Source organism: Pelophylax lessonae (assembly GCF_965119305.1).
Source record: "Pelophylax lessonae genome assembly, chromosome: 4".
In the NCBI taxonomy this organism is placed as follows: Eukaryota; Metazoa; Chordata; class Amphibia; order Anura; family Ranidae; genus Pelophylax; species Pelophylax lessonae.
Window position 1 is genome coordinate 430024174 of NC_138771.1, and position 27437 is coordinate 430051610.

Consider the following 27437-nt stretch of genomic DNA (forward strand, 5'->3'; position numbering starts at 1 on the left):
TATGTCTAATGAACTTATCATAAAGTATGTCTTTGGAAAAGTTTATTTATTTTAGTGAAACATTTAACAGCCTACTAATAATGTAACATTTAACAGCCTATTAATAATATAGTCATAATACATAAAATTGCCTAGACTCCTGAATTGTGTAATTGTGCACGGATCAGACCAGTATACAGATATTCAGGTGAATAAAAAAAATCTGCAAATTGTTAGGGTTCCTCAATTTATCACAACTAACTGTAATACCAAAATTAGCATCTCTACCTGTGCCATATCCTTCTTTTAGTAACTCTAATAGTTACAATATGTACATAATAGCATATAAATTTGTTAAGAATGTAGAAGTTTTCATGAGGAAACTTGTATCACACCAGTCAGGCCACAGTAAAGATCTCAGAGGAAAATGTTTACAGGTAAGTATAGTTTATTACAGGTACACTAGAAAAGAATAGCAGGGCAGCAAGGATACGTGCAATGAAAGTGCTCATATACTTTCAATCAGTGTCTATGGTCAATTCTTCTATCCTCATAGAAGCAAAAACAAAAGTTTAATACAGTTTTTCTTTTTGTTTTCATTTTGGAATAATCCTACTTTCACATATATACTCCCTCTCTCTCTTTCTAGATATAGATATTTATATAATATTAGAAAATGTATAAAATGTTAGGTATTTATGGATCAGAGATGTCCAGCACTCAATTTATATATTGGTTTTAACCTATCTTTTTATTCTAGCATAAAAACTTTTTTTAAGGCGGTGGTTTTTTTATGTATTATTTTTCATCATTTCTCTAGTACATGTTTTGACATGATTGCCATTATCTGATGCATTATTTTGCTTATACAGTCATGTGAAAAGTAAGTACACTCCATAGAAAGTTTTTTTTTTACCTTTTTTTAACAGGCAAGCATTAGATCTTGGTTTAAATAATGCCTACAGATAAATATAATATACTTTACCAAATGACACATAAAATTGACATAGCGTATTTTTTTCGTGATCTAAATTAACAAACATTGCAGACAAATAAGCACACACTTACATTTACCACCACTTCAAAACCTTAAAATTAGAATCTGGTGTTCAAGATTAGGTGGCATCAATCTCCTTAGGCAGTATGCAAATTGTACCTGTCACATTTAAACTTCAGACATCCAGGGACTGGTGATCTCTTTGCTATTGACACAATTGTGTCATCATGCCAATAACAGTACAGCACTCTACGGCCCTAAGAAAGAAAGTTGTGTCAAGAGATTTTAAATGATTATAAAATGGTTTGAAATCCAATCATTTCACAGTAAGGTAAAAATCTATGAGTTGTGTAGATTTCAAAACAACTTCTAATATATTCAGCACTAGTGAGCCCAGTAGATTCAAAGCAAAAACCATCCATTTGAAGCTAAAAGGAGTCCCTCAAGAACTCCATAATTAAGTTGTGGAGTGTTCAGGTAACTCCTGCAGCAGCTGAGGTCAAAGTGCATGCACTTATCAGAAGTTGCACCAATTCAACCTGCATGAAAGGTGTGCTTACAAAGAACATTAGAGCATGATTACAGTTTGCCACTAAACATCTAGGCAAAGATGAGGCCTTCTGGAACAATGTGCTTAAGTCTCAACAATCAAAGATAGTTCAATGCAAACACAAGAGTCAAAATATGTATGACCAAAAACCAGTCTCATAAAGTAACTCACCCCGCGCACAAACGGACAAAATAGATAGCAACAAAGAGTTATGAAGACGCAAAGTCTCAAAGCAGCTGCTATACAGACAGAAATGTTAACAAAGGTGTTGTAGAATATTTAGCCAAGTAGAATAAACTAAAACACTAGCAGCGCTAAAACAAAAGGATCATTGTGTAAACCAGTGTCCTTAAAGACTCATAGATCATAGCGATGTGCAGTCCATATAGTGATAAATCAGACACAGTCCATCCACCAGGGTAGGGGAGTGAAGGATCTTGTCTATTCTTCCAAAGATACCACCACACTATAGTGCTCCCCCCCTTTGAATGAAACACTCACCAGAACCTGGTGAATACAGAGCCTTCAACCAAATCCACCAAACTGCGGGTGTGCTGATCAATGCTGGGCTGCACCTCACTCCTCCTTCCTCCAATGTTCCTCCGCTCAAAGTTCATGCAATTGAACAAAGTGGGGGCAACAATAGTGTAATTCTGCAAACTTTATTTTAAAACCACACACAGTGAAGCCCCTCTCCCCTCCAGATGTCTACTTACAGGAGGGTAATGGAGTGAAGGCATAAAGGATAAAATATGCACACTGGATAGCCAATTCCAAACATTCCTATAGTTCAATAGGAATCCCGGATGGTGTCCTATTTGAGATGTTCTGCGAGCGCGCACATCAGCTCTGACGTTTCGTCCTCACGACTTCCTCTGAGAGCCCATGTGCGCGGCGCGGTCGTAATGTTTAAATAATGACGCCGGCGCATGCGCACCAGCGTCCGTCTGAAATGTCACCCGGAAGTACACACATATTATTGCTGCCCAGCTCCCATCGGTGCTCCGATGTGCGGATGTGCACTTCCGGTCGGACGTGATGACGCACATCCGCCGTCGACATCAAGCTCAGTACCTGATGACAGCATCCGGTTACACCGCCGGATACACGTCACCGTCGGGATGCTCCGATACCTTCTCTGCGGACACCCACTTAGAACAGGCACAAGATCGGCATACATTACTATGAGCACAATATGCCCCCAGAATGCATGAGCCCTCCCACTCGTCTGTGACTCTATCCCCACCATTTATCTATGGGGCAATTTAAAATGTATAAGCTATAGCATCCACATTCCATACTGAATGCCTTACACTTTACATCTATAAATTTCATAAACAAAAATACAATAAAATATAAAACGTTAAGCATCAAATCTGCAGTCTGGTATATCAGAGTAAATAAACCATATATCTGCATCAACGATATAGGAATAAGCTGATATGAATAAATATACATACATCTAAAACTGTTAAAATACCATCATTACTAAAAAATATATATTATAAAAATATATAAAATTTGGACAAACATAAAAAAATATTTTATCAACACTATATATAAAGTTTAAAACAGATATTAGAAAGAAAGACACAAAGGGAAGAGAAGAGGTCAAAAAAACTCCTCCTTCTCTCTATATATATGTGTGAGCCTGAACTATACGGTGGGAGTAGATAGTGGGCTTAAGAATTGCTCACTCTTCAACCCACAACAATCGTCCAACCAGCATATCGAAGTGTTTAAAAATCTTGTGATTAGAGATTTGAAAGAAATCCCAAATAAGAAATGTATTAATCCAAGACATATTCAGGAAGGGCTTGAAGCACTCGAGAAGAGAAAGGACGTAATTATAAGGCCCGCTGATAAGGGAGGTGGGGTTGTACTTCTTAAAAAAGAGTTTTACCACACCCAACTCTCCACTATGCTAGCGGATAGTGAGACATATAGGGTTTTAAGAACGGATCCAACCTTACAGTATAGACGGGAATTAGGTGCACTTGTAGAAATGGGATACCAAAATCGGGTTCTGGGTAAGAAGGAGAAACATTATTTGGTACCCAGTTACAGTAGAATACCTACGATCTACACGTTACCTAAAGTCCACAAGGACACGGCCAACCCTCCGGCCAGACCAATAGTTAACGGTATTCAATCTGTAACATCTAGGCTAGGAGAGTACCTAGATTTCTTCTTACAAAAAAGTGTAGTACAGCTGAGATCCTACTTGAGGGATACTAAGGCCTTTTTGATCGCTTTGAGAGAGGTGGAGTTACCGAGCAATAGGGACATCTTTCTGGTTACAGCAGATGTCTCGTCTCTCTATACGATCATTCAACATGATGACGCATTGCTCGCTTTCAATTGGGCCTTTAGTAAAAGGGATGATATCCAAAAACGTTTTTTGAGGGATGCTCTTGATTTCTGTCTAGCGCATAATTATTTTTGGTTTAATAGCATGTTCTACCAGCAGCAGAGAGGTGTAGCTATGGGGGCGAAATTCGCTCCCAGCTTAGCTAACATATTTATGGGAGAATGGGAGGATCGGTCGATTTTTGCAGCCCAACATGAAGAGTTAATTATGTATCGTCGATATATCGACGATCTATTCTTTGTATGGGCAGGGACCGAATCCTCTCTGGTGGAGTTCTGTGATAAACTTAATGTTAATACTAATAACATTAAGTTAGACTTCAATTGGAGCCGTGAAAAGATTCATTATCTGGACGTGGAGATATTCCTTCTGGACGGTGGATTGAAGACTCAGGTTTACTTCAAGCCGACCGACCGGAACGGATATCTCCCCGTCCAGAGCGGACACCACCAATTATGGCTGTCTAACATCCCCAGGGGACAGTTCCTTCGTGTCAGAAGGAATTGCACCCTGGAGGTTGATTATTTTGAACAATCCCAAATTTTAAAGGAGAGATTTATGGAAAAAGGTTATGTAGCTGCCAAATTGGATAAGACAATAACTGAAATAGGTGCATTAACGCAGGAAGAGTGTTTGAGGGATTTGGTCAAACAAAGGACACAGGAACACGAATGGAGCTTTATAACACAGTTTAGTGCACAACATCGCGAAGTGGAACAGGTTTTTAAAAAACACTGGCCTGTACTTCGCATGGACAAGCTCCTGTGTGGTGTGCTGCCAGATTCTCCAAACTTCATTTATAGAAGGGGACCAACTTTTGGAGATCAGGTAGTAAAAAAAGTATTGGACCCTCCAAAGAAACCAGTTATGTTCTGGGATGAAAGAGTTGGTTTCTTTGCATGTAGGAGATGTAAGACATGCAAACAGGTGAACACACATTTGAGGAATTTCACTAGCTTTACATCTCCATCGAATGACCAATCTTTTGAAATAAAAGACCTTATTACGTGCAATACCACTCACGTGGTCTATTGCCTGCAGTGTCCCTGCAGTTTACTTTATATTGGGAGGACGAAATGGACAATAGCCACGAGAGTGTCAGAACATATTACAAATATTCGTAATGGGTTCAAGGATCACAGTGTGTCACTCCATTTCCGAGATTTCCATAAAAGGGATCCATCTCACCTCAAATTTTGGGGTATAGAAAAAGTTGAACCGGTATGGAGGGGCTCGAATAGGGTCCGGGAAATATCAAAACGTGAAACACACTGGATTTATTTGACCGATAGCTTATACCCCAAAGGTCTAAATGTTGATCTGGATATCAACTGCTTTATTAGTAATTATTCATTTTTATAGGTAGTTCTTATCCAGATCGCTCTTTGGCAGCATATTCCCAAAATATATATTTGGTAACATCTGTGTTTTGGGTCTTTCAGGCTCACACATATATATAGAGAGAAGGAGGAGTTTTTTTGACCTCTTCTCTTCCCTTTGTGTCTTTCTTTCTAATATCTGTTTTAAACTTTATATATAGTGTTGATAAAATATTTTTTTATGTTTGTCCAAATTTTATATATTTTTATAATATATATTTTTTAGTAATGATGGTATTTTAACAGTTTTAGATGTATGTATATTTATTCATATCAGCTTATTCCTATATCGTTGATGCAGATATATGGTTTATTTACTCTGATATACCAGACTGCAGATTTGATGCTTAACGTTTTATATTTTATTGTATTTTTGTTTATGAAATTTATAGATGTAAAGTGTAAGGCATTCAGTATGGAATGTGGATGCTATAGCTTATACATTTTAAATTGCCCCATAGATAAATGGTGGGGATAGAGTCACAGACGAGTGGGAGGGCTCATGCATTCTGGGGGCATATTGTGCTCATAGTAATGTATGCCGATCTTGTGCCTGTTCTAAGTGGGTGTCCGCAGAGAAGGTATCGGAGCATCCCGACGGTGACGTGTATCCGGCGGTGTAACCGGATGCTGTCATCAGGTACTGAGCTTGATGTAGACGGCGGATGTGCGTCATCACGTCCGACCGGAAGTGCACATCCGCACATCGGAGCACCGATGGGAGCTGGGCAGCAATAATATGTGTGTACTTCCGGGTGACATTTCAGACGGACTCTGGTGCGCATGCGCCGGCGTCATTATTTAAACATTACGACCGCGCCGCGCACATGGGCTCTCAGAGGAAGTCGTGAGGACGAAACATCAGAGCTGATGTGCGCGCTCGCAGAACATCTCACATAGGACACCATCCGGGATTCCTATTGAACTATAGGAATGTTTGGAATTGGCTATCCAGTGTGCATATTTTATCCTTTATGCCTTCACTCCATTACCCTCCTGTAAGTAGACATCTGGAGGGGAGAGGGGCTTCACTGTATGTGGTTTTAAAATAAAGTTTGCAGAATTACACTATTGTTGCCCCCACTTTGTTCAATTGCATGAACTTTGAGCGGAGGAACATTGGAGGAAGGAGGAGTGAGGTGCAGCCCAGCATTGATCAGCACACCCGCAGTTTGGTGGATTTGGTTGAAGGCTCTGTATTCACCAGGTTCTGGTGAGTGTTTCATTCAAAGGGGGGGAGCACTATAGTGTGGTGGTATCTTTGGAAGAATAGACAAGATCCTTCACTCCCCTACCCTGGTGGATGGACTGTGTCTGGTTTATCACTATATGGACTGCACATCGCTATGATCTATGAGTCTTTAAGGACACTGGTTTACACAATGATCCTTTTGTTTTAGCGCTGCTAGTGTTTTAGTTTATTCTACTTGGCTAAATATTCTACAACACCTTTGTTAACAATCAAAGATAGTTGTTTGGTCACGTTAATAGAGTAAGTAGACATGTTTGCTGCTAAACCGAAAACATAATTTCAGGATTACACCTTATAATAACTGTGAGGCATGGTGGTGGAAATGTTATGGTTTGAGATTGCCCTGTTTTTTTTCCCTAAAGATTTTGGACAGGATTTTGAAATGGCAGTTTATGGACATCAACAAACATCTTGTAACTGAAGACATTTTGCATGTTCAAAAAAGTCAATGTCAGAAAGTGGTGGGAAGTTTTACAAAATTTCTAAAAGAAGTAGTTTTTGCTACAGGGGCCAAGACCAGCTTTTAATACCAAGGCTGTACTTAGTTTTTCCAAGAATACCATTACATCCATTGATATGTTTGTTGAATAAATTGTTTTTCAAATAATTTATTATTGCTTGTGTTTGTATTCAAGTATATCAGCTTTATTTGTAGCCATTTTTAACTAAAGATTGGATGTTTCAATATGTTGAACAATCTATGATTTCAATGGGGTGTACTTAATTTTTCATACCTATGCTTAGTCCTAATTAGGGTGTAATGCATTAGGGGAGAAGTCATTCCCAGCGGGAGTAACAATGTAAGAAGAGCCAAGCAGTGGTTTTATTGTTTACTTCTGAATGAAAAAAAACATAGCCGTTGCAGTGTGGATGTTTGTTTGTGGCTGCAGGGAAGAGGTGTCAAATCAGTGAATTTCTGATTTTCCAAGTACTCTTTTGCACTTAGTAATTCATTAGGTGGCATGTCAGTGCATTATAAATAGTAAAACTGGACTGGGAGAAATATTTTGCTATATGGGGATCAATTTATTTAAGACAAATAGGCTGTTCACTTTGCATGAAAAGTTACAGTTTACAAAGGGGATTTGCTCCAGAGCTTAGTGAATGTGGTGAAATTTCATTTTGCAAAGAATAACCCAATCATGTGAATAAATACCTGGGAAACTGAATTTTTGCATGCATGTGATTGGATTTTAGAAGTTAACAGAGCTTCATTTCATTCACTGAGCTCTGAGGCAAATTCCCTTGCAAAGTGCAACTCCCCTTGCAATATGAACAGCCTATTTGCTTTTACTAAATAACCTAATGTTTGCTGCTATTGTTAATCTTCTTCATAAAATACCAATTTCCTTTCTGTCTCTGGACAGTTGCTAATTACTTGCTGCAGGTCAGCAACTCAGAAACATTGTAAACCATTGGATCAGTAAGCCAGCTGAAAATTGTGTTATCTTGAAAAAAAATAAAATGAGACTAATTGATCATAAATAGCTGAAAGCGGACTCCACCCTCCCCCCCCCCCCCTCACACACACACTCACACTTTGTGAGCCCTACAAATGTTGAGATCTCACCTTTTGAATCAACGTATATCCAAAGATTCTATAAGCTTCAATTTTATATGTTGAATAATACCTTTATCTGCTTAATTTGTTTGTTGATTTATTGTATTACTGTTGTTTAGTGCATGTTGTTTACTGTTGTTTAGTGCAATATGTTGATTACTTCACGATCATTTACATCCCATGCTTTGTTACTGTAAAATCAAATTAAAAATGTATTGAACCATAAATAGCTGGAGCCTTTCTATTATATAAATTGAATATTATGTCGCATTTTCAAAGCAGGATTTTTTAAATATAAATGTTAAGCATTATATTGCTGATATAAGTCCAACTTATAGACAGCATATGCTGCATCAGTCAATGGTTGTTGATGCAGCAACATTAGGTTGTTTAATAGAGAAAAGGGAAGTTTGCAAAGGACTTCTTTCACCAATATGATTCCAGTAAGCTTAACTGCACCATGAATATTATCATCATTCTTTACACCTCTAAACTCTGTAGCTTCCAAATCTACATTAATACTGATAGTTTCAGATCAATTTCTATATGCATTTAATTAATAAAATTACCTATATATTTAAAAATACATGCTAATTTCGCTATGTATTTAATGTATTTATCTTACTTCAAGAACACTGTTTGTAACCTTTAAAATAATTTTTCCACTATAAAACTGTTGTTTTTTTGCATTTTAAGCATAGTGTATAACAAGCACACAAAACACTAACTGGAAAGGCTATTATATATAATGTAAACAATCTGTAAGCAGTGTAACTGCAATACTTTTATTCATCCTCTTGGTGTCAGTATAGGACTGTATCATTTCTAATCCATCTGACTGACGAAATACCTTTATGAATTTTACTACATTCTAACAGTGCAGAAGAAAATAAAGCACTGTGCATGCTGATGCTTGGATGATTCTGGACATCTACAAAAATCGATTGCATTTTAATGTTTTTTATTGCTTATTTATTTTATTAATGAGGAGCAACAGCTGTTTCCCACTTACAATGAATAGTACCAGAAGACAGGGAACAAAGGGTGCCAAGCTATGGCAAGTATGTGGTTTTATTTTATTTTTTTTTAACATTACATCTGGTCAGTTACAGTACTCTGTACAAGAAGAACTGAAGAAAGGATCTGTTGTTGCAAATATGGCAAAAGACCTTGAGTTAGATGTTAAGGGATTAACACTCAGAAAATTCCAAATTATTCATAAAGCAAAAAAGCAGTATTTTGGTATTAATTTGGAAAATGGTAACTTATTTGTAGCAGAGAGAATTGACAGAGAAACAATATGTGGCGCTAAACAGAGCTGTTTTTTAAACCTTGAAGCCGTCATAGAAAATCCTCTAAACTTTTACACAATCGGCATTGAAATTCAGGATGTTAACGACAATTCACCTACCTTTTCTAAGAAACATTTTGATATAGAAATTAGTGAAGTTACTTTACCAGGGACACACTTTGCTCTAGGCAATGCACAGGATCCGGATCTTGGCAGTAATTCTGTACAAAGTTATACTCTTGCTGGAAACGAACATTTTAGTCTTGGGGAAAGAACCACAAGGGATGGCATTAAATACCCAGAAATAATACTAGAAACGTCTCTGGACAGAGAACAGCAAAGTTCCTATGAGTTAATTTTGACTGCTAAAGATGGTGGAAAACCTCCTAAATCTGGTACAGCCATTGTTAAAATTATTGTACAAGATTTTAATGATAACTTTCCTGTGTTTGCACAAGACACATATCATATAAGAATGCCTGAAAATTTACCAATTGGTTTCTTAGTAATTAGCTTAAATGCAACCGATGAGGATGAAGGCTCAAATGCGCAAGTGTCATATTCTCTTAGTCACATTTCCAAAAATGCTCACCAATTATTTAACATTGACTCATTAAATGGTGATATAAGGACAATTGGAATATTGGACTATGAACTATCAGATAATTATGAAATGACCGTAGAAGCTAAAGATGGTGGTGGTCATGTTACGCATTGTAAAGTATCAGTTCAAGTGACTGATGTGAATGACAACATCCCAGAAATTACACTAACGTCCCTTTCTGCAACAATTCCAGAGGATTCACAAATTGGTACAGTGATAGCAGTGATTAATATTCATGATTTAGATTCTGGCATGAATGCTGAGATTGTTTGTCAGATTTCAAACACCTTGCCCTTTCAACTTATACCATCTTCAAGTAGTTATTACAAGCTTGTAACGGCAACTAACTTGGACCGAGAAATCATTTTTGTGTACAATATTACTATTAGCTGTGTGGACAATGGCTTACCATCACTTTCGAGTAATAAAACCATTAGGTTAACTATATCAGATGTTAATGACAACCCTCCTGTTTTTGAGAAAACAAACTACATTGTCTATATTACAGAAAATAATCAAGCAGGGACTTCAGTGCACAAGGTCCATGCTTTAGATCTGGATCGTGAGGACAATGGCAAAATCACTTACAGCATTTTAAACAGCAATGTAGAAGAAATTCCAGTATCTTCATATGTTTCCATGAACTCCATTACTGGAGTTCTATATGCTCAGAGATCATTTGACTTTGAACAGTTACGAGAATTCCAGTTCCAGGTGATTGCTAAAGACAGTGGATCGCCTTCTCTAAGCAGTAATGCCACAGTGAGGATATGTATTGTTGATAAGAATGATAATGCTCCAAAGATTCTCTATCCATCACAGGACAATGAGGAATCTGCAATATTTGAATTTATTCCTCATTACGCTGAGAAAGGTTATTTAGTAACCAAAATAATTGCTATAGATGCTGACTCTGGACACAATGCCTGGCTCTCTTACCACTTCCTACAAGCACCCGACTCATCATTATTTCATATTGGCCAAAACACTGGTGAAATTAAGATAAGAAGAGATCTTCAACCCATAGATTCTTTAAGACAAAAGATTGTGGTTTTGGTAAAAGACAATGGAGTTCCATCACTGTCTTCTACAGTCACCTTAAATTTGGTTGTAGCTGAAAATTTTCAGCAAGCTGTTCCGGAAATAAAACGACAACCCAATATTTCAGATGCTTCATCTAATGTAACATTCTTCCTGGTAATAGCCATAGGTCTAATTTCTCTTTTATTTATTGTGACCGTGGGGATTGTAATAATTGTTAAATGCAGAAAAACAAGTTCAGCAATGCACTTGGGAGAGTTTAACAGAAATGTTTACCCTCAGTTCACCCTGGGATGTCCCTCGGAAATTAGTGATGCAAGCTTACCTTTTCCATTCTCCTATGATGTGTGTGTGACTCTTGACTCAAAGCAGAATGAAATTGCTTATCTGAAGCCAGTCCAGAATGTCCCCACAGACAATCTTATTGATACAGATGACTCAGCTCCTGCCAGTGGTTCTACAGACCAAGCTTTGAAAATCAGCAATGATGTTCAGGTATGCTGCATGTATGTCACTTTTACATATCCAGGTATTTAATGAAAAGCATATTGCTTTTCTGACAGTTATATTTTAGTTATTTTTTTAAGTATTTTTTTTTAACTTGTGCACTCTTTGTTTTACAAATAAACATAATAATATAATACTCATTTAACCTCCTTAGATCTGTCTGGTTTAACTAAATGGTCAGGCAGTGTCATTACTACCTGTATGCCCTTTTGTTTATGTGTATGCGCATGCCCAGTGCACAGACTATGCTGCTGCTCCAAATGTCAGTTATTAGACAGCAGATAGCTTTGGCTAAAGGCTCAAAATTGATTGGAGTGGCTGTTTGCAACATGATTGCTGTGATAACCAATCACAGTGATCACCAATGTATACAGTGTAATACTGTTTACATTGATGAATACTCCCCCTTCCTCTCACTGCAGAGGAAGGGGAGAAGTGAGGAATTAATGCGTAGATCTATTCATTAAATCCTCCAACTGCACTGGAGGAAGGCTGCGATTGAAGACGTTAGGGGCTAATGACCACCAATGATGTGGGATTCATAGGGGGAATTTTAAGTGCCAGTGACCACCAAAGTTTTGGAATTGTTTTTTGGGGGGGGGGGGGGTAAAGTGCTGAACACCAAACATAGGAGTTAGGGGTTTAAAATGTCACTGACCAGATAAGGGGTGTCTTTAGATAAAAACAAACAGTGCAGCTTTGACCAATATTGCATAATTTAAAGAGTTTAAAATTTGGTGCCTATCCTCGTATTAGAATTTTGATTTTTTTGTAGTATCGCCATCAATTTAAGTAATGTGCTTAAATCAAGTGTTGGGTTTAAGTTAGGCGCTACTACCCTTAATATGTGGTTTATAACTTAAAAAATCTCGAAACAAAGTGCCAAGGTGCTTATTTTTTAAAAAACATGGAAGTGTATAGTTCATTAGTCTACTATGGACTATATGGTTTATGCATTTAATTATAATGGAACACTATATTCCTGTCCATTACCTCCAGCTAATCAATATTTGTTAGTATAAAATCTAAATAGGCTTTAAATAGAATTTTGGGTTAATTAATTATTAAAACTAAGGACTGAATATTAAAATGATATAGTAATACTAAAAAGCGACATCATTTCTGGTTTACGTCATTTCCCGGGCAAGGTGGAACGCACTCAACGGGAAGTGGCATTTCCTAACCACATCTATACAGGCTTTCAAAGTTAGTGCTACTGGAAGCACTTATAAATGTGAGTGTTTTTTATATATTATTGTGAAAACATTTAATAAATTATATTTGCGCAATTAATACTTTTAATTTATTTTATGGGAATACTGAGTAAAAAAACCCTGATTTGGTCAGCCATTCTGGATTGTAAAGCAAGCCCATTCACTGAATTCAGAGTGAAACATCCCCATATCAGAGGAGGCATACTATAGCTATATAGGTCCTGGGGGCCTGATTCGCTCTGGTAAATGGCCATTACTTACCAAGGTAGTGGAGCACAGAGCACATATCTATTAGCACTTTATTGGTTTGGAGCACTGATCTCTTTTGGGGACACAAAGAAGAAAACCCTTTTTTATCACAAGAGACTAATGAACTATACGCTTCCATGTGAAGTAAAAAAAGATGTATGTGGTAAATCTAACAGGGAAGAGAAGCAAATCTGAAAAAGCAACAGCAGAGAGCAGAGTTTTCAACAGTTAAAGGAGTCATTGTGTAATTCAACCTTCTTATACCAACACAAAGCCAAAATATAGTATTTGTGTGTGAGGTGTGTTACTCTCGCGCTATCAATATACGTGTATTCCAATAAACAAGTGGTATGGCTGCTGCTAGCACTCTATAGCTTATCCACTATTAAGCAAAGAGTACAATGGTTGGTGAATAGTGCCTATTGAGTGATGTAGTATATTATCTTTCAAAGTGTGGTAACTATTTCAAATTGAAATGATGCTCACATTCCTATATAAAATAGTACATCTTGCTGCAATACAATATAAGTGCATAGAAATTACATATAAAATCCACTAAAGTGCACCGTACAATAAAATAATCACAAAAGTGTAAATGCTAATAGATACAAAATGACCACAAACATAACCATATATTGTTTAAGAAATAATCACATATATAAAAAAGTCCTTAGTATATATCCAAGGTGTATCAGTTCACCATTAGTGTTGAGTGTTCATGTATAATTCTTTTCTTCATTCAAGTGACACCACTGTGCTCTCTAGCCTCTCACCTGGATATTGCTTAAAATAAGCATGTAGTATTATCTCCCCATTGGAGTTGCTGTATATCCTGTTTGCCACTAGATGTCCTCTGTGCTGTTCCCCAATGCTCTATTTCAGGGATCTTCAAACTATGGCCCTCCAGTTGTTCAGGAACTACAATTTCCATCATGCCTAGTCATGTCTGTGAATGTCAGTTTTACAATGTCTCATGGGATGTGTAGTTCTGCAACAGCTAGAGTGCCGTAGTTTGAGGATCCCTGCTTTTTTTATTATGTAGGTAATGGGTACTCTCAGGAGCTTCTAGAGGTCCTCTTGCCATGTAGCACGAAGTGGGGTTATACAAAAGATATTCTCATAGTGTAGTGTATTAAAATAATTTATTGAAATAAAGCAGCTTTAACTCACATATAAAACCATGTATCCGGCAACTGTGCTTGTTTCCATGTCTACGTCACTTCCGGTAACCTCCGCTTGTGCCCTACGCATTGCGTTGCACCCTTCAAGGAATCCTAATGAAGAACTGCACGGTGCACTTTGATGGATTTTATATGTGATTTATATGCACTTACTGTATATTATATTGCAGCAAGATGTATTTTTTTTATATTGGAATGCGAGCATCTTTTCAACTTTAAATAGTTACTGCACGATAAAAGATAATATACTACATCACTCAATAGGCAGCACAGTGCTATTCACCAACCAAAATATATTAGTTATATAGTATACAGTATTAATGATTTACGGACCTCATGCACATCAAAAGTGTGCTAACAGGAAAAAAATGCTGTTACTCATAACAACTAAGTAGATTGAATTTCTTTTTTAAACCTGGACTGCAGAAATACTAGTAATAAACTGATCGTTTTGGTCAAAAAGCCCATTTGTGAACCCGTTTTTATATATCCTATGAATACTTCTGCAAAACAGGAGGCATGTTTATGCAGATAAATGCATGGCCACGGATTGCCTTGTGCGTGTTTGAGGAGTTTTCACCATAATACCTACTTTCACAAAAGTTTGTTATTTATCAGTTTGGCAGTGTGCACTGCCTGTAGAACTGCTTTAAATGTGAAGGAGCACTGTACTGCTTACAGAAGTTGTTTGGCCAATTGCTATACTGGTTTCATATATGTTTATATGGGGGACTCCCACCACTCCTGTGAATTTCTTTTTTATAAAGTGTATGGATACCTCTGCATAACAGGAGGCATGTTTATGGAGATAGATGCATGGTCATAAATTGCCTCATATGCAGAGAAAGGCACTTCTAAGTGCAGTATGTTAGGAATTTAATTAAAAGGCAATGATTAAAAACTCTTACAGGATTACAGAGTAAACAGGCTAATCTATGTATGAAGTCCTCCTGAGATGATCTTCCCTGTCACTGTGCCAGCCAGAAGCTGCAAGACCTGAGGGTCTGGAGGAGCAAGGTGACTGCCACACTTCCTGGAACCACCATGGAACATGATTTTGAGGTTCTGAAGAAGGAGCCTTTGAGCATGCCCCAATACTAGTCACCGCCCCTTGCTGATGTAATTTCCGCCCACTGTGTTTCCCAATGGTTTCAAGAAATGCATCAGTCATCTTGCTCCTCCATACCAGTTCACTGGCCAGCAATGTGACAGGGAAGATCATCTCAGGAGGACTTCATACTTTGATAAGTGTTTTAACCGTTGCCTTTTATAAAATTTGCTGACATACTGCACTTAGAAGCACCTTTCTTTACATATCTTTGTCTATCTAGAGCCTGTTTCTCTCTTGAGTGCCTGTGAGCTATCATGCTACCTTGGATGATCCTGAATGTACATTGCACCTGGAGGATCCTTCTAGCAGAATTAAGGTTTTATCAAAGACACCAAAACATGCAGATGGAAAGCATGAGCATTCCCCTGTAATTGGAAAGGGGACTTCTCTACACAACAGGGCCATAATATTTGTTTATATTGATCATTTATAAGCATTGCAGATGTGGACCATTTCAGCAGGTTGTTCTATTAGGTTGATATTAGTATACCTGATGGATGTCTCAGTAACTAGTTATCCAACCATCCATGTTTTCATTAATACAATGTTTATTTTGTATATATGAACACCTACTGTATTTTATGGGATTCAAACTCCAACTTTATTTACTTTTTGGTTGTGGTATTAGGAATTGGTTCTGTAAAAGTCCAGTGGACGGGTCTTACTTTTGATGTGTACAATTTTGATTTACCAGACAGTATTTGTTTACTCCTTTAGAACATTATGACAAATAATTCAGAGTTGGCAAGGTGCTTAAGTCTAGTTTCCTGGTTTCTATGTTTTATATTTGCCAACATTTTCTATTTTGATTATGCTTCTGAAAGTGGCACACACACTTACCCGCAATACAAACTTCTATCTCTTCCTTTGAAAACTTAATGGCTTTGTTCTACTTGGCTGGTTTTGTTTAGGTTTGCCGCTTTTGCTAGCAGTTTTTGCAAAACTTTACTGTTTGCAGATTTAAAAAAATACTTTATCATAAAGCAACAGCTTTATCAGTACATTGTGAAACAATTGGTGAGGTTAGTGTGTAATTTTGAAAAATATATTTGCTATTTGCCAAATTTAAATTTTGCACAGTACTGTTTGAACCATAGACAAATTTAATAACTTGCTTGAAGTGTCATATACTCAACAATATTTTTTCAGTAATTTTTGTAAAGTGGAACTTTCTTAAAACATAAAGCATCGGCATCGCTCACTGTCTCCTGTCACTGTTAAATTCAAAACTAAAAGGGTTTATTCTGTCTTTATATTAGTAGGTAGAGCCATGAAATAATTCTTTTTTACCCCTGACCAACTTTGAATCTGGAATCAATGGTTTAGATGAAAAATACAGGCTAATATTGAACAGCTATTTATTCCATACCCATACAACTCCTTCAGACTTGATGGTCATCATCAGGGCAGTGTATAGAAATCATGGTTTCTATGGAGTAGGTCTTGGGGACCAACAATGGCACTGCTGTGAATCTTACTAAATTGGTGAAGGGTTATTTGATTCCTTGCAGCTTACCTCATAGTAACCTGTTTGGTTATGCTCTTTCATTAAAAATGTAAGGAATATACTGTATATGTTCCATTACAATACATATATTTTTTAACTTTAAGACACATTACCAGTTCATGCGCTGATCCTTAACTTGAACGTCCAGGCTGGTGACAATCACTGTATGAAGATGAAAAAGGAGGTAAAGAGCGCAGAACTGCCCTAGCATAACACCTTTTTTAATAGAAATAAAAGCTGTAAATGATACACTCATATTTGGAAGAAGAATGTAAACACATCAATACATCGATGACCCCAGAACGTCAGCAGCTCTCTCCTGTGGATGACCGCACTCCCACTTTCCATCCGTGTACACTCGGTCTCCTGCAAACCAAAACTCCCAGAGATGGAAACTTCCCTCTTAGGGTCAGCAGCTTGGAGTGCACGTGCGTCCAGACCAGCCGGCACCGCGCATGTGCCAGGTGATGGGAAGGAAAGCCGTCAGAACCCACAGGCAGACAGGTGCCAGAGAGGAAACCCTCCCGACGTCACATCACAATTGTGGGTTGCTATGACTACATGTTTCGGAGGCGTTGCCTCCTTCTTCAGGTACTGAACAGCTATTTATTCCAAAACCATACAGCTCCTTCAGACTTGATGGTCATCATCAGGGCAGTGTATAGAAATCATGGCTTTTATGGGGTAGTTCTTGGGGGCCAACAATGGCACTGTTGTGGTTCACACTGATTCGGTGAAGGGTTATTTGATTCCTTGCAGGTTACCTCATAGTAACCTGTTTGGTTATGCTCTATCATTAAAATGTAAGGGATTTACTGTAAATGTGCCATTACAATATACAGTATATATATATATTTAACACATTTTTTTTTTTTTGCATTTATGAGTCATAGTTAAAGTGGGAATGTAAAACGTTAATGCATTTGCATTTATGAGTCCTATTAAAGTAGGAATGTAGAAAGTTTACATTTAGAATGAATGCATCAATTGAGCAATAAGAGATACAATCTTTATTCAGACATGATATCTAACGCGTCTACTGCATATCATGCCATGTAAAGAAATCCAAAATGCTTTAAAAGCTTGAATTTCAAATTTAGTATGTGAGAAGTAAATGTTTAAATTGTAATCCTTCAAATTAAAATTTTCTACATTCATCATAGGGCTAATATGGCATACCATTATTCTATTACTAAAGCAATGTTTAGAATGTTTGTCTGTGCCCTCATCTGCACAGTAAATGAGATATTTGAGCTTTGGGTGATTTTGCTCTCTAGTTTGTTGCTAAGATTGCTGACCCATTGGTCAGGAGGATACAATATAACTTATTGTAGCTTTTCTGAGATTTCCATTTTCCTTTTTTTAATATTACTCTCTACTAAACCTGGTTCATTTTAGATATCTCCTCTTTTTTAATAGTTTAATTTGACACGCACTTATCCATAACTTTTTATACTCTATTATATTAGATATTTTAGTAATTGTAATTTATGTTAAGTGTACATCTAAAACTTGTGTATTGATCATTTTGACACTTGAATGAATTGTTGAATTTTCCAAATATGATAAACTGTTAAAACTAAACTATTGTGTTCTGGATCCCTTTAATTCTACATTTATATGTTGCCAAATATATATGGTATATCTTTTTTTTTTTTTTAATCTTAACTTTATGATTAAGCATTTGATTGAAGATACACAGCTTTTAGGCTGTCTCTTTAATTGGAACTCCAAAGGCAAGTAGACATAAGGGCAGGAATAAGTTAATTCTTTGATTCATTCAGATGTTTGTAAATCTGAGCTTGTGTTTTTTTAGCTCTATATTACTCACTTCGTAAACACGCAAAGAGGTTCCATCAAACTCAACTTTGTTGCATTTGTAAACATTACTTTTTTTTCTTACAATATTTCATATTTACCCGACAAAAATTATAACATCATAAAAGAAAGTATATAACCTCACTTGTCATTAATAAGGGTAATCATCCTATTTCGAATTACTGTAGAGCATCAGCAAATTGAAAAGTTACCATTCTACAATCATATAATTTCATAAAAACAAATTTTAGTCATAGAAATTTGAACAATAGCAACATTTTTGAAAATAGGATTCAACAAAATATTTTAAACCCACTTTAAAAAATAACATTGCCCTATTAACTTTTAGACGATTGTAATTGTAATACTTGAATTTAATTTTATTGAGTTTCATTTAATTTTAGTTAAGAGTTTGAAATGAAATGTAATTACCATTACACTATTAGTTAATTAGTTAATTATTTAATATTTTAAAATGTTTTAAATGGTTCTTAACAAAAGCAAACATATCTCAAGCTAAAACTGGGGCATCTGCTCTTCTGTGCCGATTTTACAAGGAGTGAATATTTTTAGTAATACATCTAAAAGGATATCAGTTTGATGTAATTATTCATAAATAGTTTGTAATAATAATGTTTTAAAAAAATATGTGTATAGTTTGTTATTATGTGTATATGTATGTAAGAATCCAATATATATCTAGCTTATGTATCCTGATTTGTATTGCCACACAATGGTTGCAAAGATAATATATATAGGTGCAAAAAGTGGGGATTATGTTAAAAATTACTTTAAGATAAACATGAACATTGGAATTGTATCTAAAAATATGTGCTCACTAGACTTATTCTATAACTTTGCAAGTTAACTCTTGGTAGCAAATGCTAATTGATCTTGCATTTTGAATTTTAATACGTGCTGATTGTTGCTGGCCTTATGAAGAAAAAAATATATAATATGACTGTAAGATCTCATATTGTCTATTAATTAATTTATTTATCTTACTATATACATAACAAGTATACAGGTATTCAGATAATGAAAAAAAGTGTATGCTGAATAGTAGTTTCCTTTATTTTTGATCAAGCCACAACAGCTAAACCCATTCAGGACTAATGTTATCACAGGGGGATAGTGGGTGACTGGCAATCACAGGATCCCTCATTGCATAGATTCATGGTCCCCCCACCTGGAACTAGCAGTAGTGAGGGATCTAGAGGGGAAGTGAGTATTTCTGGCTTCATAATGTAAAGAAAAAAAATGCCTAGTTGGGTTAGAGGTGGGTGGGAAAAATAGTTTTAGCCTGGAATGGGGCCTATTGTCAAAAAGCATTGTTATGCCACAATCTGTTAAACAATAATAGGATCTAAATTTTCAACTTAAATTTCAGAATCCAAATCCATGATTACTTTGTTTTGCAGATATTCTGTAACATTAGGAGGAGGGGTGGCAAACTGCTGCAGGTATGAGATCGAGGAACCTGGATGTCCCTGTAGATAAATACACTAGTCTCCCAAACCTTTCTGTCATGACCAAATGCTGGGCTTCTCTGACAGATAAAGCTTTGACATTTAGGCAGTGACATAGCTTGCTTCTAAGCCTTGCATTCCAACTCTCTTATTGACCAATCACTACAATTGCCACCCTCATGGCTTAAAGTAAAATAAAGTTTAAATATAAGTGCACATTTAGTAAAATTTGCACCAATCCAGCCCCTTAACCCAAACCAAACACCAAGCCATTCCCACCAAGACACTTGCTTACTTTAATATGACAGCTTTAGTCTCCTTCAATGTTAACATTAGTGCCACTGTTTTCAAATTTCTATTTTAAGTAAAAAATACACTCAAATAATATTAATGAACACAAACACAATATAGTGTTCAATGTTTTAGTAAAATATAAAAGTCAAGGCTGTGTCAAATAAATAAAAAATATTAAAACCTTAAAGTTTCTTAATCCCAGAAAAAAGGTATTGCGGTACCCCAATTTTAAAAGCATTTACAGCTTATTGATTTAGAGATAATATTACTATTTTACCCCAGAATCATCCCTCTCAGTCCAACTTGCACAGCGATGCCTAATATGTGTTACAAAAAATGCACTTGATGTGCTGAGTTTGACAGCTCTGAACCCAGAAGTGCCAAGGGCTGAGCATTTCCATGTAGTTCCAGGGTTGGGGATTGAGATGTGGGAAGCCATAAACAAACTCCTGGCTGCTATTGTTTACATGCTGTTACTGCCACTGCAGTAGTTGCAGCAGCAGTAATTGGGTTAAAGTGTAACTCCACTTTCATGGGGAAAAATAATAGCAAAAAAAGAAAAAACAATATAGCGCATACAATTGTGATACAAATCATATTGTAATTGAATGTTATAAAAAAATACCTTTCCTTTTCAATCTGCAGCTGTTATATTTTCTTAAATTGCAATGCAATATGGCTACCTGGAGCTGTTCTGTACACAGAATGTGTACTGACCACACCCCAGAAACATCATTTCCTGCTTGTATGATTGGCTCACTGATATTCTCAGAAGTCTGCTTAAGATACAAGTCAGATTTCTGGCATCCCCTGCAATAAAAATGTCATTTTTAGTGAGATACTCCCAATAGGAGCACATCTAAAGGGATGCAGGCCCAGCAGATTTCCTCATTAGAGCCCTGCAGCTGCCACAGCTGATGGATAATTATGAAACCACTCCCATTAGACTCACTCAGCACAGAGGCAGAGAGGAACAAACAATGATTTCTTCAGAATAACAAAAGGTAGGAATCTGCAACAATGTTTGCTAAAATCCTTGTAATGTACATTGATCACCAAGAGGGGATTGTTTTTTTCTCAAGAAAAGTGGAGTTACGCTTTAAATATATATTCAGTATTTAGGTAAGTATTCAATAGCTACTGTATGTGCCCAACTAAATGCCGAATTTAAATATTAATGTAATAATAATACAATGATAGTTAGACACCCACCCATATCTAATTTTTAAATGACAAATAATAAGATCAGTTTGAAAGAAAGAAATATGCAGATATGGTTAAACAAATAATCTTGCTATCAGTTTTGATATGTAGTGTTCTCTATAGGTTCACTGCAAAAAAAAAAGGGGGGTTCATTTCCTAAACACAAATTAGCGGTGTAAACTGGTGAAACTATATTGATTTCCGTCATCTAGTCATGTGCAAAAAAATGTATTTTTTTCCCCTTGCAGTTCTTTGTTAAGTGAGTTTTTACTTAAAAAAAAAAAAGATTAAGCTCAGGGGAAAATTCCCTAGCAAAATGCAATTTCCCTTGCAAAGTGAACAGCCTATTTGCCTTTAGTAAACCAACCTAATTGTTATTTATCTCAGAATAAGCGCTGTTTATTTTTAATACGTGGTTAAGTTAAATTTCATTAGGCAATATTGTCAACAAATGATCATTTGTTACATGACCTTCTGCATGTTTTGTAGCAAGAAAAATCTATCAAGATATTTTTTCATAAACTGTATATATTTCCATCAATGTTTAACATTAAAATAACAAACCCGTGTTACTTCATTGTTCTGAGTACTTACTGTATATTTAAAAAATGTAGCTTTGTTTAATTCAGTCTCAACACCTCCTTGTAACCACAAGATGTCACTATTACACTGTAGAATCTTTTATTCACCTGCATGTGGAAGCCAAATTATGTTTCAGAGTCTTTAAAAGCAGATCCCTCAGTAGGACATACTGCAGAATTTCCTTTGTACATCTTGCAATCTGGACTTAACTTGACTTATCTGGACAATCTCAAAAGCACTGGATGTCACAGACGTTTGACTGAACAATAGAGATCTATCTGATCATAATGACGGATTCCAGAAGATACAGAAATATACAGCTTATAGCAGCATGGCAAGTACTTTGGTTTTTTTTATTTCTTTTCCATGCTACCCTTGGTCAGTTACAGTACTCAATATATGAAGAAATGAAGAGAGGGTCTGTGGTTGGTAATATGGCAAAAGATCTTGGAATAGATGTTACAGAATTAACATTAAGAAAGTTTCAGATTATTCCCAAAGTCAAAAAACAGTATTTCAGTGTTAATCTTGAAAATGGAGATTTACTTGTGTATGATTGTATTGACAGAGAAACAGTATGTGGATTAAAACCAAATTGTTTTTTAAACCTTGAAGCAGTAATAGAAAGTCCCCTAAGTTTTTATACTGTCACAATTGAAATCCAGGATGTTAACGACAATGCACCTACCTTTTCTAAGAAACATTTTGATATAGGCATTAGCGAGCTTACGTCGCCTGGGGCACACTTTGCTTTGGGTAATGCGCAGGATCCAGATGTAGGTTCCAACTCTATACAAAGATACACATTAACTGCTACTGAATACTTTAGCCTTGGAGAAAGGATTACTAAGGATGGAATCAAATACCCTGAAATTATTTTAGAAAAAACTTTAGATAGAGAAAAGCAAAGTTTGTACGAATTAGTTTTAACTGCTGTAGATGGTGGACTACCTCCAAAATCTGGAACTGCCTTACTCAGGATTGCAGTAGAAGATGTTAATGACAATTTTCCTGTGTTTTCTCAAGACACATATCATGTAAGAATACTTGAAAATGCACCCCTTGGTTTTCTATTAATTAATTTAAATGCAACAGATGAAGATGAAGGTTCAAATGCTCTAATAACCTATTCATTTAATCATATTTCTAAAAATGCACGTGAAATATTTAATATTAATTCCGTAAGTGGTGATGTTAAACTAATAGGACCTTTGGACTTTGAATCTGCGGAGATGTATGAAATGACCATTGAAGCCAAGGATGGTGGTGGTCATGTCACTCACTGTAAGTTATCAATACAAGTGATTGATGTAAATGATAATGCCCCTGAAATAACAGTTACCTCATTGTCTTCAGTAATTCCGGAGGATTCGGCCCCTGGTACAGTCATTGCATTAATTAATATTCTTGATTTAGACTCTGAAATAAATGGCGAGGCTGTCTGTCAGATCTCAAATACTTTGCCTTTTCAGCTTTTACCCTCATCAAATACCTACTATAAACTTGTAACTGCGGCAAGCATGGATCGGGAGAGAAACTCTGTGTATAATATTTCAATCATCTGTGTGGATAGTGGATCTCTTCCTCTTTCTAGCAATAAAACTATTCAGGTGAACATCTCAGATGTGAATGACCATCCACCTGTTTTTGAAACTTCGAACTACATTGTCTACATTGCAGAAAATAATCAACCTGGGACTTCCATACACAGTGTGCATGCTTCAGATCTCGATCAGGATATGAATGGAAAAATTGCATACAGTATTTTAAATAGCAACATAGAGGAAATTCCAGTATCTTCATATGTTTCCATGAACTCCATGACAGGGATTCTTTATGCTCAAAGATCATTTGATTATGAACAGTTACGTGAGATTAAATTCCAGGTGATGGCTAAAGACAGTGGCTCTCCTCCTCTAAGTAGTAATGTCTCAATAAGGATATGTATCATAGATAAGAATGATAATGCCCCTAAGATTCTCTACCCACCATCAGATGCTGAAGAATCTGCCCTGTTTGAATTCATCCCCCACTCTGCTGAGAAGGGTTATCTTGTAACCAAAGTAATTGCAGTAGATGCTGACTCTGGCCACAATGCCTGGCTTTCCTATCACATATTACAAGGTCCTGATCCATCTTTATTTATTCTTAACCAGCAAACTGGCGAACTCAAGATAGGTCGAGATCTTCAAGATATGGCCTCCTTAAGGCAAAAAATTGTGGTTTTGGTGAAGGACAACGGATCCCCATCCCTTTCAGCTACTGTCACATTTAATTTGGTTGTGGCTGAAAACTTTCATCAAGTTGTACCAGAAATCAGACGACAACCGAAACCATCAGAATCTTCTTACAATGTAACATTTTACTTAGTAATAGCTATAGCTCTGATTTCCCTTTTATTCATAATAACAGTGATTGCTACAATAGTTTACAAATGCAGGAAAACAAGTACCCCAACTTTAGGATCTTATAATAGAAATGTTTATCCTCAGTTCACCCTTGGATGTCCTTCTGAGTTTAGTGATGCAAGCTTGCCTTTTCCATTCTCATACGATGTGTGTGTGACTCTTGACTCAAAGCAGAATGAAATAGCTTATTTGAAGCCAGTCCAGAATGTCCCTACAGACAATCTCATTGATACTGAGGACTCATCTGCTGCCAATGGTTCCGCAAAACAAGATTTAGCCTTTAATGGCATGCAGGTATGTTCAACCATATTTTGTTTTCAGTAGTATTCTTTTAACATGGCACAACTCTAACCTTGTACTTTTTTTCCTGTGCTTTTATATGATTTAGTTCTGGCATATATGGATGACATTTTGAAATACATCTGCTTTATCAATACATTTATTTATTTTAAATGAATATTTTAACCTGTACCTCTACTAGTAATGAGAACATTTTAATAGAGTGGAGAGCTATGATTCACTCCTGCAGACACAAATTCTCTACTACCCCATCGGTACTAAACTAGTAAATCATTTCTTTGGAATTTTTGCTTGTACCACATCCCTTAATGTGGGCTCCCTTCTCCCCCTTCACTTCTCATCAACAGTATCTGAAACCCTGTATGGATCCTACATTTATACATTAAGAGAGCATAGCAGAGTATGCTAAGTACAGTAGCTACTTTCCAATAGTAGATGAAACAAAAAATATAGTGACACTGAACATCGGGAATTTTTTGTTTAAATTTTCTACCTTAGGACAGTGCAACCTGATTTTTAAACGTATTTACCCCATGGGTGTTATTTTTTTTTTATCATTTAAAGTATATACTTTATTGTATTTGTTTTGGTGTTAAATTAAACAAAACATGGCCAGCGTAATGTGGCAGTCCTGCTAAAAATCGCTGATCGCTGCCATTACTAGTAAATAAATAAATAAAAATTATATAAATCTTACCCCTGGTTTGTAGATGTGATAACTTTTGCGCAAACGAATCAATATACACTTGTGATTTTTTTTTTACCAAAAATATGTAGCAGAATACATATTGGCCTAAAATGATGAAAAAATTAGATTTTTGATTTTTTTTTATTTATTGGGAATTTTATATAGCAGAAGGTAAAACATGTTTTTTTTACAGAATTGTTGCTCATTTTTTGCTTATAGCATAAAAAAAATAAAAATCGCAGAGATGATCAAATATCACCAAAAGAAGGTTATAGTCGTGGGAAAAAAAGGACATAAATTTTAGTTGGCTACAGCGTCGCATGATCGCGCAATTGTCAGTTAAAGTAACGCAGTGCTGTATCGCAAAAATGGCCTTGTCATCGAGGGGGGCAAAACCTTCCGGTCCAGAAGTGGTTAAGGAAGCTCTTATCCATCCTCATTCACACTCATCTACTTACAATTAGACTACAAAAATACTTTTGTTCATACTTTTTCATGTGGTAAGGTATGTTTCACGTATGTTTCTAGGATAGATCATATGTTTCCAAAAATAAATCATAGAATAGGCAGTATTCACTATTCTGATAAATATCTGTATGCTTATATCAGATCCAAACTAGTTGAGTTTAGTTTGCTATAGCAAACAGTTGACATTTTTACCCATAAATGTCTATTTTTTTAACCTTTTTGTGTCTGATTTCCTGCTGATCCAATGTTCTGTCTTCAGTATTGTTCTCCCCTAGAGTCTTCAAGCCACTTCCTGGCTATGTGCACCTGCTCCAGGATCAGTTGCACATTTTTGATGTGGAACAGCCTCCTAATAGTGAAAACAACGGACCCTGCATGCACAATGTGTCTCAAACCAGGGCCACTTTTGAGAGGATGGCAAACCAGATGCATAGTTACGATAACATTGTTACTGCAATAGGAAGTCCCTGGGCAAAGGCCATCATGGCAGGATCACAAAGTATTCTTTTAAAAGAATAGCTTTACTGTACTACACAGTTCTGTCCTTTTACCACAGAGGGCTTGCTGATAGCCAGAGAAAGAACAGCATTACATTTATTAGTGAGCTTCTGTTCCTTGCTATTCAATTACAGGCTGGTGTGGGTCCTTGACCAAGCGGTAATGCTTTAACTGTACTGGAGAAAAATATGGTCCAGGATGAGGCAATGCTGTCCGGCAAGGGTACATTTCAGGAGTGGCTGAAAAGAAATTCAAATTTTTTGGCAGGTATTTCAACTCTGTATTTAGCTGCTTGCCTATCTTTAACATCTTTTCTGTTGGTATACCATTTTACAGCAGATTGACATCCCATTATTTAGCCAGCGCCAAATATACATTGTATATGGCGCTGGAAAAATAGCTGTTGGGCGGCCATTCCACTTACTAATCCCTGAGTATTAAGCTGTCAATAGGAGGCTCGGTACCCAGAGACACTGTACTGAGCTGATCCAAGGGGCTTGGTACCATGTGATTGCTGTGTTTGGTCGTCACAACAATCACATTCTACTGTTTACCCGGTTGATCTCTCCCATTTCTGTTCAATGGAGGAAGCTGAAAGATTTGTGGATGAGAAAAGCATGAATGGATCAGCAACAGCAGCTTCAGAATTATTTATTCATTTTTATTGACACTGGAATCATATTTTTAACTCTTTCACCACCCGTCATCATATGATTTAAATTCTGTCTCTGTATCTTAACTGTAACTAACTGTATATTAATACCTCACTTTAATTATCCTGCACATCTGCACATTAACCCCTTCGTCACCATGTGGCCACTGTATGTGACTTTTAACCCCTTCACCTCCTCATCCCGCTGTACAGTAATGTGCTATATTACCGAGCTTCACGTTTTAACACCCTCAATACCAGCA

The 27437-nt window shown here is 36.4% G+C and overlaps 1 protein-coding gene across 6 annotated transcripts in view; it reads left to right on the forward strand.

The window, feature by feature from the left end:
* Window positions 1-27437, forward strand: part of LOC309553369 (protocadherin gamma-C5-like) — a 764755-nt gene that overhangs the window by 107833 nt on the left and 629485 nt on the right. For 2 of the 6 annotated variants that reach the window (XM_082254511.1, XM_082254513.1), the window contains exon 1: window positions 22428-24862. The exons of 3 other annotated variants lie outside the window; for them this stretch is intronic. In XM_082254511.1, the coding sequence (XP_082110637.1) occupies window positions 22448-24862 (2415 nt within the window). In that variant the 5' untranslated portion in view covers window positions 22428-22447. Of the gene's footprint in view, window positions 1-9185; window positions 11521-22427; window positions 24863-27437 lie in introns of those variants that run through there. One more of the 6 variants, XM_082254512.1, reaches the window with a different exon arrangement.